General features: G+C 42.8%; 1 protein-coding gene across 1 annotated transcript in view; it reads left to right on the top strand.

Annotated features, from left to right (window-relative positions):
- The first annotated feature begins 429 nt into the window (after positions 1–429).
- Positions 430–14,496, top strand: part of CTTNBP2NL (CTTNBP2 N-terminal like) — a 33,824-nt gene continuing 19,757 nt past the window's right edge. Inside the window, exons 1-2 of the mRNA XM_080915513.1 lie at positions 430–543; positions 6,702–6,809. Coding sequence (XP_080771639.1) covers positions 6,711–6,809 — 99 coding nt within the window. The 5' untranslated portion in view covers positions 430–543; positions 6,702–6,710. The remainder of the gene's footprint in view (positions 544–6,701; positions 6,810–14,496) is intronic.

Raw genomic sequence — 14,496 nt, 5'->3', positions numbered from 1 at the left:
GTTATGCAGTCTCTTGTAGACAGGCTTTTGGCAGTTCAGGGAAAGTTTGTACCTAGTGCCCTTGACACGGTAGTCCTTGAAATGGTACTGGACATCAGAAGAGATTTCCCTATCTCAAAGGCTAAGGTGGGAGGCTCACCGTTTGAATTTAAGGCCGTTCTAGGCTCTGTCTTAAAAGAAAATGAAAACGTTTTTTCAGTAGCTCCCACCTTCCCTAATTACCTCTTGCAAAGGGGGACTCAGAGCCCAGTGTTTCTTGTAAGTATTCAGCTTCAGCCCAAGGACCAGATGATTTTCCTGTTGTCATTAGCAACTTGCAGCTATGGCCTTTACCAGCTGTGTCCTAGTTGACACCAGTAGGGCTCACCCCATTCTTCATAGTATGGTCACATGGACGATGAATTTCTTCTTGTTTTGCAGAGTTGAGCACTTTTCCATCATGCCGACGACATTTTAAACATCTGTCAACTTTCTGAAAGTTTAACTGAAGGAAACCCCTAAGACTTTGTACCTGAGGACTAAAGTGCAGCCACCAATTATCAGGTCAGTGTCACCTCTACTCTGTGCACAGGAGCACTACTGCCATGCTAATAATGAAGTTTGGATGTGTCTGCAAGTCAGACAAGACTTATTGTGAGGAGTATTACAGTGTGCGTCGAGGGTACATTCTGATGTATGGCTAGCAAAGAATTCTAAGTTGAATAGCCATGAAGAAAGATTGCAAGAGTGTGGTCTTGAGCTACACAGCCACGGCTCTCCCCCGTGTCCTGTTTGTATAGCATTATAAACAGTAAGAGAAGTGAGTTGGTATTATTAATAAAATGTTCTAAGTATTCAAGTTTGTGTGTAGAAGTGATTTTATAAACACAGGAAAGGAGTGTGTGTGTACACGTGCATGTACAGAGGCCACAGGATATATTTCTCTCTTGTTCTCCACCGTATTTCTTGATACATGGTGTCTCACTGAACCTAGTGCTCACTAGTTGGCTACATTAGTGGTCAGTGGGCTCTGGAGATCTGTCTGCCTGTCTCTGCCCTCTTCAGTCCTGACTGCGGTTACAGATGCATGCTGTCATACCCCACTTTTTTATGTGGGTGCTGAGGATCTGAACTTGGGTTCTTATGCTTGCGCAACAAGCACTTTACCCAATGAGCTACCTGTCTAGCCCAATTCATATCATTAATAAAAAATGAATTTTTTTTCTTGTGTAGGCTAGGCTGCTTTCTAATTTGAGTGACTCTGAAGATGATAGTAATTTTATTCTTTGATGGAGCTGTAACAGGTCAGAGACTTGATTTGGGTATAATCAAGTTTGTGTAGCAGGGGTAAAGCCCAGGCCCTCTAGGCTGGCATTCTGCACTGACTTCACCTCCAGTCTCCGTGCTTATTTTCAGCTGAACTAAGAGGGACTTTGGAGAGCACTGATTTGTTTTGTTTTACCTGTAAAGAAACAAAGGGCCAGAGCAACCAAGTATGTGTTCCTCGAGGCCATCTAGCTGTTTCTGTCCCAATCAAGGAGTGGCATTCTGCACTTCTCAGTAACAGTCTGTGCTTTCCTGAAGTGGCACTGCTGCTTTTAGTATATGTTCGACTCTAAACAAAAAGTTTGAAGACTAGAAACATTGGAGAAAAGAAAGTAATATGAACAGCCGTTTGCAGCATGTTTCCACCATCCTGCCTTGGTGCTTATATATGTCCAGTCCAGCTGCTTTACTTGCTCCCTTGGTATTTGAGGAGTGCTTTTCCCATCTGCCCTTTACTCTGCTCAGCATCATGGGAAGAGTGAGATAGAGCATAGTAGGACATCCCCTCTCCCTTTGGTCTTGGTGAGGAAAGTAGAAGTAAGAAGCCAGCGTGACTCACCAGGTGTTTGATTCCTCCCTGTGCTTCGCTCCTGGTGCTATGGCCTGTGGGCGTGGTCCTGCCCACAGAGGGGCAGCCTTCCTAATGCTTCCGTGGAGTTATTTTAGAAAATGGAAAAATGGTAGTTAGTCATTACTAAAGCAGGGATCTGGGAGATACCTCAGTGGTTAAGAGTGCTTGTTCCACAGCCTGGTGTGATGGCTCATTCAGGCCTTTAATCCCAACACTCAGGAGGCAGAGGCAGGTAGATCTCTGAGTTCGAGGCCAGCCTTGTCTGTAGAACTAATTCCAAGACAGCCAGACTACACAGAGAAGCCCTGTCTTGACTCCCACCCCACCCCAGCCCAAAAAGGAAAAAGAGAGTACAAGTTGCTCTTTTATGGAACCTGAGTTTGGTTCTTAGCATCCATGTAGGATGGCTCACAACTCAGTGCAACTCCAGCTTCAAGGAATCTACACTCTCTTTTGACCTCTCTGGGCACCTGTATTCATGTACACATACACACTCACAGATGTACATACACACATAAAACAAATGATAGAATCTTAAAATATATAATGACTAAATCAGGACCAGTGAGATGGCTCATTGCATAAATTACTTGTTGTCCAAGCCTAATGATCTAACTTTGATCCCCGGGACTCCAGTCAAAGGAGAGAAATGACTCCTGCAGGTTGTCATCTAACCTCCACAGGCACACCATGGCACACATTCCTCATACCCACACATGCACAGAGCAACAAGTAGATAAGCAAAACAAAAGTTTAAAGTTATTAAGCCAGGTGTGGTGGCTTATACATGGGATTTCAGCACAAGAGAGGCTAGGGCAGGAAGATTGCTGGACCCTATCTCAGAAATAAAACAAACAAAGCCACAGGAGGAAGAGGTTAGTCCTTAAACAGCGCTGGCCATCTAAGTAAAGATTTCTAAAGCCCTGTCTTCCTGAAACTCGTCTGTAAGAGGAAGTCTCCCAGTCACTCAGATAGGAAGAGTCAGATCTCACTGTGGCTGTCAAGGCTTGACCTCTTTGTTGTGCCCGATACAGCTTTGAGGTGGGAGTGGCAAGCAGCTTTATTAAGTTTGTTGGGGGTTCTAATTGGGGTTGTTTTCTTTTTTTATTTTCACAATAACTTATGGCACATAATCTTACTACTACTTACTGTGAGACTCACCAGAGGCTGGAATTCACTCGGGCAAGTTAGCAATTAGACCCAAAGTTACATACATTCAGGATGCTTTTCCATATGGTAAAAGATTTCCAGGTTCCACGCCAGAAGTGCGTATCTGTGTGTGTTCTCCTTGGCCTCAGCATGGTGGCTCTGGAAGAGTCAGTGGCTTCTCTGCGTGCTGGAGGGTACACAAACTCCTCATGTTGCCTTCATCCTGAAGAAACACAGTGACAGTTACAGTTTGGGAAGAGAAGGTAGAAGGAAAATAGTGTGTGTACTCCCTTGAACACTATAAACTCTGGTACTGTGTTCACTGCCAGAGACCCTTTGTAGGCCTGCCTGCGTGTGTTCTGAGACAGGAAACTGAGCTGGTGCCACACTAAACAACAGATCCTTGTAGAAATATGAATTTGTTAGATTAACTTAGAACTGGTAAACATTGAGCAAAGCAACCAAATACAAAATCAACATAGAAATCAGTTCCTTTCCTGTGTGCCAGCAACAGACACTGTGAGAAAGGACTCGGGAGAGCAGCCCTGTTCACAACAGCTTCAAAAATAAGAATTAAAATGCCGAGAAGTGAACCTAACAGGAAGTAAAGGGCTTCTACAGTGAAAAATTTAGAACCCTGAAGAGTAATTGGAGAAGAATCTGGAAGATGGAAAGATATGTTCATGGGTCAGCAGAACTGATACAAGGAAAATAACACTCATTAAAAGCAATCTACAGAATCAGTACAATCCCCATCAAAACGCCAATAACATTCCTCACTATAGAAATACGAAAAGCAAGCCTAGAACAGCCCAAGCAGCCCTGAGTGTAAAGAGTATTGCTGGAGGTGTCCCAGTACCTCCAGTTAAAAACACCATGTGCCCATACTATAGGTGTGAAGTACACTGTAGAGACACAGTAACAAAAGTAGCATGCTACTAGCTCCAGTGTGGTTCAGTGGGACAGAGTAGAGGGCCTGAGTATAACCCCACAGCTATGGCCACTTAATGCCAAAGGCGTACATTTGAGAGAAGACTTCCTCCTCAACAAATGGTGCTAAGCAAACTGGATAGTCCTGTACAGAAACCAAGTGAGTGTGCTGGATCCAAAACCTCAGTGTGAGACCTGAAACCATTAAGGGAAACATTTCAAGATACGGATGTTTCTGAAAAGGACTCTAGTTAGCACAGGAAGTAACTGGCAAATGGGATGGCATAAAATTGGAAAGTTTGTGTAGCAATGGAAACAATTGAGGGAAAAGTCAGGACTTACTTATTGTGTATGTGAGTACACTGTTGCTGTCTTCAGACACACCAGAAGAGGGCATCAGATCCCATTACAGATGGTTGTGAGCCACCATGTGGTTGCTGGGATTTGAACTCAGGACCTCTGGAAGAGCAGTCAGTGCTCTTAACTGCTGAGCCATCTCTCCAGCCCAAGAGCTTCCTTTCAAGTCTGGCATCCTGAACTGAATTAATGGAACCCAAATGGTGGAATGAGAACCAACACCCACAGGTTCTCAAACCTCCATACATATACCATGGCACATAGGTGTGCACATACACACAACACACAAAACACATATGTAAAATAAGTAAAAATGACAAAAAACTGAAACAAACTCTCAATAAATTAGCTATGAAACACTTTTCAAATGAAGTCAGATGGCCAGTAAACATGAAAAAAAGTTGACATCCTTAGCTGACAGATGAATGCACTGAGATTTCATCTCATCTGTCAACCAAGTGTGATGACAGTGCATACCTGTGGTTCCAGGACGGGAGGAGTGGAAGCAGGAAGATTGCACAAATTCAGCACCAGCCATAACACTGTGGAGACACGGAAGGAAGATGGTGGGCAGGGGAAAGGAGACAAAGCTAAGAAAGGTAGCCTAAAAAAAGAGTTACACTCTGCAGGTATGGAAGTCAATATTACAGTTCCTCAGAAAACTAAAATTAGAGCCCTACTACACCACTCCTGGATAAACAACCAGAGGACTCGTGTTCATTGTAGCAATATTCATAATAGCCAAATAGTAATGAGCTGAGATCTTTCTGCTAACATCTGAGGGGTAAAAAAAAGTGTATCTGCACAATAGCATTTTATTCACCCATAAAGAATAAATTATCCCGCTTGCAAAATAAATGGGTGCAACTAGAGATCATCATATCAAGCACAATAAACAAAAATTATAATTTTTTTCTCCCTTGTAGATTTTCCCATAGATACCTAAGACCACACACACATGTGACATGGGAGTAGAAGCTAGATTGAGAGATGAAGGGGACTGACTGGTGTGGGGGAGAATGAATGAAGAAGTGAAGTTGGTCAAAGCATGTAATATAATTGAATGAAGATGTCCTTAAGAAAGCTATCACTTTGTACAAGGAGTATCTGCCATAATCCTGGCCTTGGGAAGTAAAGGCTGAGGCTCACTAGAAGCTTAAGGCCAGCCTGATCTACACAGGAGGTTAGGCCAGGCAACACTACTTAGACCATATCTCAGGAAAACAAAATATGGTCATAAGAAGTTAAATTTGTATTAGCCTTGTTAATTGAGTTATTTAAACAATGTTGTTTAACATGTTACTTAAGCATATTTATAACTGGGCATACTGTCACACACCTGGCACTGTGGAACTGAGGTAGCGGGGTTGAGAATTCAAGGTGAACCAAAACTACGTAGTTTTAGGCCAGCCTGTACTACATGGGAGACTACGGAGCTGGAGAAATGGATTGGTTGGTGGTTAAGAGCGCTCGATGCTCCTGCAGGGTGCTCAAATTCAGTCCTGTGCACCCTCATCTGATGGTTCACAGCCTACAATAACTCCAGCTAAGAGGCCTCCATGGGCCCTGTCCTCATGCACAAACTGCACACAGAAACACCATTTTTTTATAGTATAAAATAGAGTCTATTTATGGCAGGGGGAGGGGAGTTGAGAGGGTAGTAGGGGCAGAGAGACAGAAGAAGAGTAGAGGAGAAGGGGCCAGACATGAGCAGGGAGAAAGGAATGGGGAGAGGAGAGACAAAGGGTTAAGAGCAAGAAAGGCAAGAGAGAAACATCACTTTAAAAAAAACCTTTTTAAAAGGTAAAGGTAGATATTTATTTGCATATACTTGTGTTTAAGTCTGTAGCTGAAGGATGTGTAAACATTATGATCCTTACTTTCTGTCAGAAACAGTTTAAAGTTTCTGCTACACTCTCAGCTACTCCTACACTCTGAGCAAGCATTTCCTTTGCTTGAACGTTACTCAGACAAATGAAGAGAGATGCTAGGATGTTCTGTTCTGTGTGCAGTTTTCAAGTCTAGCATCTAAAACTGGGGGATCCTTGTGGGATCAAGTAATTCTTGAGTGAAATGATGCCTAGCAGAAAACAGTTCTACCACAGTTTCCAGCAGACACAATTAGTTCTGGATCCTTTCTGAGACCCAGGTTTCAAACCATTGTGGAAAAGGTGATGAATAATTGATCTTAGTGATAGAATCAATAATTTACAGTGGATTTTATTTTTCTCTCCCTGCTCAGTTTATGATTAACATCAGGAAACATTGGTGTTGTTTTGAATTGAGGTCTAAAGGATATCAGACTGTACATTTTGCGCTTGTGTCTTATTTTTTCCCTTCACTCTAATCAAGTTCCTCTTCTGGAGATTGATTTTTTTTTTCCTTTAAGACTTTCAGGATGAATCTGGAAAAACTCAGCAAGCCTGAACTCCTGACACTGTTCAGTATTCTTGAAGGAGAACTTGAAGCAAGGGACCTTGTTATAGAAGCTTTAAAGGTACGGGGGGCAGGGGGAAGATTGACTGACAGCTTGTTCTATGTTGTGCGTCGTTTCTCTGGTTTATTTTATGTGGGTATAGATATAATTGGTGTCAAGAATTCCAAGCTTAGTAAGGTCGCGCACACCTTCACTTCTGCTGCTTGGGAAGCAGAGGCAGGCAGATCTCACTGGGTTTGAGGCCATCTTGGTCTATGGGTCAGTTTACAGCAGCCAAGGCTGTATAAGCCCTGTCTCAAATAAACCAAGAGGGAAAGAAATAATGAAGCCTTTCTGCCCTCAAAATAGCTCCATTGGTCTCCACTGGGTTTCTAAACCTTAAACCTTTTATTTTTACTATGATTTGGCTGTTTTTTAAATGTTGACCATTTTGAGAACTTGCTGGGATCTACTTCATAAAATATATATATTAATATTCACACATGTATTCATATTTATATATTCATTCGTGTATATATATATTCATATACCAAAGTTCAGGGTCTAATGTCAGGGATGTTAAGGTTTACATAAAACTATCTGTGCTACCAACACAATTAAACTTTTCTTTTATTCAGCCAGATGGTGGCACACACCTTTAATCCCAGCACATGGGAGACAGAGTCAGGGTTCAGCCTGGTTTACAGAGTTTCAGGACAGCCAAGGCTACACAGAGAAACCCTGTCTCAGAAACAACAAACAAAAATCTGTTGTTATTTCATTTGTTCCTGTTAAAATGCAAAGGACAAGAGATGCATGTTAGTGGGACAGGCAGTCTGTAGAAACACTGCCAAGCTTAAGTTCAAGCAGATCAACCCCTTTTGTCTTTGAATACTTAGATAGGATGAGAAAAGACTTTTTAGAGTATATGTTGAAGTTTCATCTGGCAAAGGATAATAACCAAAGAAGGTGAGATTTGAGTCTCCCAAAGACAAATGGATCCCTACAAGTACAATGAAGTAAGACCAAGCATTGAAATCTATCATTTCTATAGCTGATAAATTTAGAGTGATGCCGGCTTCTTTCTTATGCTTATTGGTTTGTGTATTTATTATGCTGACCGACTTTACTCATAAGATTTGCCTCATGACACCTTGCCATTTCTTGTCATCTGATAATGAGAACAGAAGTAGTACCTGGGAAGAGTTGAGCCCGTTCTAAACTCTCCTGGCACCTGCCGTTGCTAGGTCATCCACCCCCTCATCATCTGCCTTTATCCCCTCAGAACTGGTGGGGAGATGGCAGCTGTGATGGGAAGAATCAGCATGCCTGAGTTTTGCTCTGATGGCTTCCCTAGCCCGAGAGGTCACGGCACGGCACGGCACGGCACCTGCTGCATGTGTCACTCCACTGTTCACTCTGCCATAGCCTGATGTAGATACTTGGTAAATATTTGTTGTAGTAATTTTTGTTGTTGAAGATTAACTCAGGGCTATGGCCACAGTGAATACATGTTCAATCTCTAAGCCACATCCCTAGCATCAAATATTTGCTGAACAAATAAAATGACTGCCAGTGATGCGCTGTCCTAAGACTGCTGCAGTACTTCAAGTTTGAGTGAGTAAGGACTGTTCCCTGACTGCCACAGGCAGCCTTGGCTGCTTGTTGTGTGTTTCCAAATGGTTTTTCTGTATGCATCTACTTCCCTTTATTATAGTCTGAGAAGTTGAAAGGAATCAGCATCAAGAGCTCTATAAGGGAGCTGTTTTGGTAGCCTGTGGCATTCACCATCTGCTGGGACAGAGTTGTTTACAGCTGTGGTTAGAGTCGACCCAGCCTTCTTTCCAGCCCCACCTCCCTGCTTTTTGACACAGGTTTCACTGGCTGTCCTGGACCTCAGGCCTCCAAGAGATCTTTCTGCCTGTCTCCCAAGACTGCAGTATAGTTAGTTGTGTTTCAGATGTGTCCAGCTTGATCTTTGTCTTAAACAACTTTGAACAAATGGTCTTTTCTGTTTGCTTTCAAAGAAAAAGGAAAAATCTCTTTTTCTACGTTCAAGTTTTTGTTCTCAAACAAAACCATATGGCTGTTGCTTCTTGGTGAATGTCAGGTCACATTGGCAGGTTTTGTTTCTTTAGGGAAAGATTAGAAATGTCCTACAGTTTGTGAAGTGACTCTGACTATAGAGCTGGGAGTGTAAAGAGCTTTATTCATTTTCTGAAACCGTTCCCACATTGCACCGCACCTCCTGCAGTCTCCGGGTAGGGTGCTTCTACCCATGTGAGCCGCCTTGTCCTGCTCAGCTGCAACCAAATGTTTCTATAATGTAATATCCAGTCTTCCTGTATGTGAACTTCAGTTGTTAAAGGGAACATTTATGCTGTATTTGGTCCTAATTGAACCTTATATAAAATAATTTTTGAGGTTAGAAGCATGTGCCAAGGAAAAACAGTCTTCATGAAAGTCAAAAGTAAACTTATTTTCCTGATCAAGGGGACTATAAAAAATCCCCTCAACGGAAAAGGAAAATCACATTGCTCAGAAGCCCAGGGTAGAGCTGCACAATCCAGCAGGAAAGCCCCAGTTAGGTAATTCCATGCAGATCTAGAAAATGGCTTGCTGAGTGCTCTGAGCCTGCTGCAGCGGAAAATAAGAGACTGAAAGCAGTAGCCATTTAAAAACTCTGGAAACAGAATTGACTGCTGATCGACTTCATGCTTTGTTTTTCTCTTCATGCTGGGTATGTTCTACATTCTACCTATCCTCTGACACTGAACCACACTTAGCTGTATCAACATAGAATCTGTTAAAAAACAAGGAAAACATCTGCCACCATCATTAGCACACATATGCACCCAACCTCGCAAGCACATATGTACACAAACACAAATGGTTGTTGATTTGTTTTTTTTTTTTTCTTTTTTCTTTTTCTTTTGGCTCTTGGCTGGATGAGATACTAGACAGGGTTTTTACCAGCAATTAGAATCTTTACCATCATTACAAAGTTCATTGGTTTAGGACAGAATTGTATTCATAAAGCAAACAGTGCTGATGGGACACTGTCCTCTGCAAGGAAGATACAACTCTTACTTCTGAGTGCTGTTCTCTGTTGTCACCAGCAATGCTGGTTTGGAATTGCTCCATCCCTACCCTGATAACTTTTGAAACAGCTGGCAAACGTTAAGGGTGACTTTGTGGCTTAGAACAGATAGTCTGTTATAACTCCCTCACCCAGACCCCTCCATATTTTTTGTTTTTGAGACAGTCTTGCCATTTAGCCCAAGATGGCCTTGAGCTCAAGATTCATTTGTCTCTGCCAGAGTGCTGGGGTCACAAGTGTGCTCTGGACTGTTTGATGTATGTATCCCATGACACTCGTCCATCACCTCTAAGATCTTTGTCCCCTTTTAATCCACTCTGCCTACTCCTCCACCCTATGTTCCTGAATCCTGCTTTCTGTCCCTAGACATTTACATTATGACTTTATGGAGTCATACAAAACATTCTCTTAGTTCTGAGAAGGTGGACTTCTTCAGCTCTACATGACTGTTTTTATTGTTTGAGAGTTTTATATATGTGAATGACATGTTAAGATCAAAGCCACCTGATTCCCCCCCTTATCTGCCCCCTACCACTTTTTCCTCTCAACTTGATGCTGTACTTTAAACATATTGAGTCCACATAATGCTGACTGTATGTGCATGGCCACAGGACCAGAAACCAGACATTCTCCGTCAGTTCCATCTAGGAACTTCTCAGCTAAGGATGGGTCTTGATGAGCCTCTCACCCATCCACACTTGGATTTTGGCTGGCTTAACCTTGTATGGGTCTTAAGCATGCAACCTCTGGCACTGTGAAGTCATCTATATAACAGGTGCCCTGTCATGTCCAGCAACTACTGTTTCTCTGCACACATACACTACTTCTGGCTCTTATAAAGACTTTTCAACTCCTCTTCTTTTTTTAAAGTTTTATTTCTTTATTTTATGTATATGAGTACACTGTCTCTCTCTTCAGACACACCAGAAGAGGGCATCAGATCCCATTACAGATGGTTCTGAGCCACCATGTAGTTGCTGGGAATTGAACTCGGGACCTCAGTAAGAGCAGACAGCACTCTTAACCACTGAGCTATCTCTCTAGCCCTCAGCTCTTCCTTTTCAATGTTCCCTGAGCTTTGGGGGAAGGGAATGTGTTATAGATGTCCCATTTAGCTGAGCACGTCACAGTCTCTGCATGTTGACTAGAGCAGGTCAAAAAGAAGCTTCTCTGATAGTGGCTGCAAGATGCCTAATCCGTGGGTATAAAGATAAGAAGTTGGGACTGGGGAAATGGCTCAGCAGTCAAGGGCTCTGGCTCTTCTTCCAGAGGTCCTGAGTTCAATTCCCAGCAATCACATGTCGCTCATAACCATCTATAGTTTAGACCTGATGCCCTCTTCTAGCATGCAGGTAAACATGCAGATAGAGCACTCATACATTAAAATAAAAAGAATAAATCTTTAAAAAGGATAAGTAGGCCAGGCTGCTACTATGCATGATTGTTTCTTATGCTTATGCATTATTATTATATATGTATCAATAGTTGATTTCTTTTAAGACTGAATGGTATTCCACTACCTGTATGTTTGCATTGCAGTTTATCTACTAGTATCTGCACTATTTCCAACTGTGTTATGATAAATAAAGTCACTGTGAACGTTTACCTGTACAGGGTTTTGTGTGGATGTGTGTTTTGAATTCTTCTGGTTAAATACTTAGGAATGGAATGACTATTAAATAATAGGTATATGTTACTTGTGTGTGTGTGTGCACGTGCACGAGCTTTGTGTGTATGAGAGAGAGAGAACATTGTGTTAGGATTACAGTAGCTGCCATACCGAGATTATGTTTAATTTTTAAGAAACTGTCAAAGTAATTTTCCAGTGTGATAAACCATTTTTGGTCAAGAAAATTAATGTTGATGTTTGGTCTTTTGCTATGTATTGTAATGCTAAGTGTAGGGCCCCCAAGACCTGGTTGCCCCCAGGATGAGAGAGTCCTCACATAGGCCCAAGTGACCCTATGTATCCTTACCCCTAAGTTATTTTTGATTGGTGAATAAAGATGCCAACAGAGCAGCAGGTACTCTGAACCACTGAGCCATCTCTCTAGCCCCCAGGAGAAATTTATAACAGTTCCTTTGAAGAATATTTACTTATTATTTGGTGAGAGTGACCATGCCACACTGTGTGTATGGAGGTCAGGCCAACTTTGTAAGTTGGCTTATTTCTTCTGCCTTGACGTGGGTTCTGAGAATTGAACTCAGGTCAGCAGACATTCATCATTGGGCAACAAGCACAGAAGAGACATAAGCAGGGTTTCCAGAGCCTGGGTTTTGGGGGGTGGAGAACCACCAGGGACAGACGAGGTTAGGTGGAAGAGAAAGCTGCCATGGTGAGTCATGAAAACGTGGCCCTGAGGGCTGGCCAGTTGGAGTTAAGAGCAGTCCAGATGAAACATCGTAAGCAGTAACTCAGGGTTATCACTAGGAAGGTGGATTCCAACAACATAGAGGCTAAATCTCTGCCCAGTTCTTGTTCTGTTTAAGCTGTATGGCAAATAATAAAAGCTGTGTGTCATATCTGGGAACCGAATGATTTAAGGGAGTAGAAACCCTGGATTGGGATTAAAATTTTCTACAACAATTACAATGGAATCAGAGTGCAGAACCTCCGAACTAGTAAGGAATGGTCTTTGTGTGTCCTAGAGAATACTGTCCACAATGTGGTATGTGGAAACATAAAGCCATAACACACAAAAATACTAACTTGTAGTCTAGTGGGTGAAAGCTCCCAAAGCCTCTCATCAGCTTGTTCTCTGAAGATGGTAGGACCTTCTAACACCATCCACCTGGTGGGGGCTGGGGGGGAGTACCAATGGGATGTCCTGGTGGGAAAGAGCCACAGAGGGGGATAGGTCATTTGTATAGATGATTGTTCATAAACTGGATATTTAGACAAAATGCTTGCGTTCTTAAGTGGTAAAACATCTGAATTTCATTCCTAAAAACATGGAACCGAATATATATCAGCTAGCTCATAAAGTAATTATCTGGTGTCGGCTGTTCACTAGACAGCTTTCTGTGACGTGTCACTCCTGCTGTGAATTGTGTGAGGGGTAAATACAGGTGCCAGTGAATTTCTCATTTAGCTGACATCTTGTGAGCTCTGGGATCTGTGTGGTATGTGTTTGTGGGGGAGGGTTCTGCTTGTGAAGTGGCACTCAGTCCAGAACAGGCAACTGGGAGGAGCTGGAGCTTACAGCGTGCTCTGTGCTTCTGTAGCCACCCAGCCTGAAACTAAGACAGATAGAAAAGGGAAGCAGCCTATTCCTGTTATTTTGACTTCCTGTCATTGTGTCTCCTTGCATGTGTTGGCCTCGTGATTTAGGTTTAAGCAGAGGTTATTTCTGGCTGCTCCTATAGAAAGAAGCAAGGGAAACTATGAAAGTTTTAGTTTAAAGTAAAATCTATGGTCTGTCAGGTAGTGTATTCAGCCAGTTGTAGAAATAACTAAGACTAGAGGAAGCCATCTTGTCAGGTTGCTGACAGTCTGTGTGGAAAGGAGACACTTGCAGAATGTATTGGGAGTTTTATTAAATGGGAAAAACAGGGCTGCCAAGGCTGACGGCTCTCAGCAGGTAAAGGTGTTTGCTGCCCAATGATGAACGTCTGCTGACCTGAGTTCAGTTCTCAGAACTCATGTCTAGGCAGAAGAAATAAGCCAACTCACAAAGTTGTCCTGGCCTCCACACACACAGTATGGCACGGTCACTCTCACCCAGTAATAAGTAAATTTTCTTAAAAGGAGCCAAATATAAATTTCTCCTGGGGGCTAGAAGGCTCAGTGGTTCAGAGTACCTGCTGCAGTTCCAGTGAACCTGAGGTCAGTCACAGCACCCACATTAGGAAGCTTCACTTGTAACTCCTGCTCCAGAGATCCAGCATCCTCTTCTGCACACCAAGCACCCATATTTGAGGGAAATATACTCATGCAGACATACACATACACATGAATAGACATATGAAATGTTTCTAAAGAAAGGAAGGAAAGAAGTTTCTCTTCTACAAAACTTCGTACATTTACAGGGTTGCTCATTGCACCGTTGTTGAACACACCAGGGAATTGTAAGCCTCCTGTTGGTAAAGCTGCGTAACCTGGTGCATTTCACTGTAGAATGTTCCTGGATGTAGGGTTTTCACTGTACCTGCCAAGCTGCTCTTGAACCCATGTAAGCACATGCCCAACTGGTAGTATTTTTAAGAAGAAAACTGCTATGCACTGACTTAGATCTCTAAGACAATGATTGGAAAGACACAGAGCCCTGCAGTTTAGCTGTGTCCTTGGATTTTACACATATGCACCTAAATAGATGCGATTGCTTAAAAGTGGCTCAGGAACAGATTCAGGAAGACTTTCCGAGAGGAAAGGGAGATGAAGTGGCCCAGAAGAGCTCACAGACTCAGAAATAGATGGGTTGCAGTCAAGAAGGACTCCAGTTAACTAAACACTGAAATTTGATGAGTGCTGGGTTGTATAGGTGTACACGCCATCTTATGGAGCTGTGGCTTGAGCCCTGCGTTAGTGCATGCTGGGCACGCACCCCACCAACTGAGTGTCTCCGCAGCCTTTTCCTTGCTCCCACCCCTCTGTGCTGGAGATTGACTGAGAACCTAGCCAACACACAAGGCAGACATTCCACCTCTGAGCCTTCAGCCCCTAATGAT

This window comes from Micromys minutus (genome assembly GCF_963924665.1).
Source record: "Micromys minutus genome assembly, chromosome: 4".
NCBI classification, from domain to species: domain Eukaryota; kingdom Metazoa; phylum Chordata; class Mammalia; order Rodentia; family Muridae; genus Micromys; species Micromys minutus.
The sequence above is the reverse complement of the archived record's forward strand: the minus strand, read 5'-3'. Positions and strand labels throughout refer to the sequence as shown.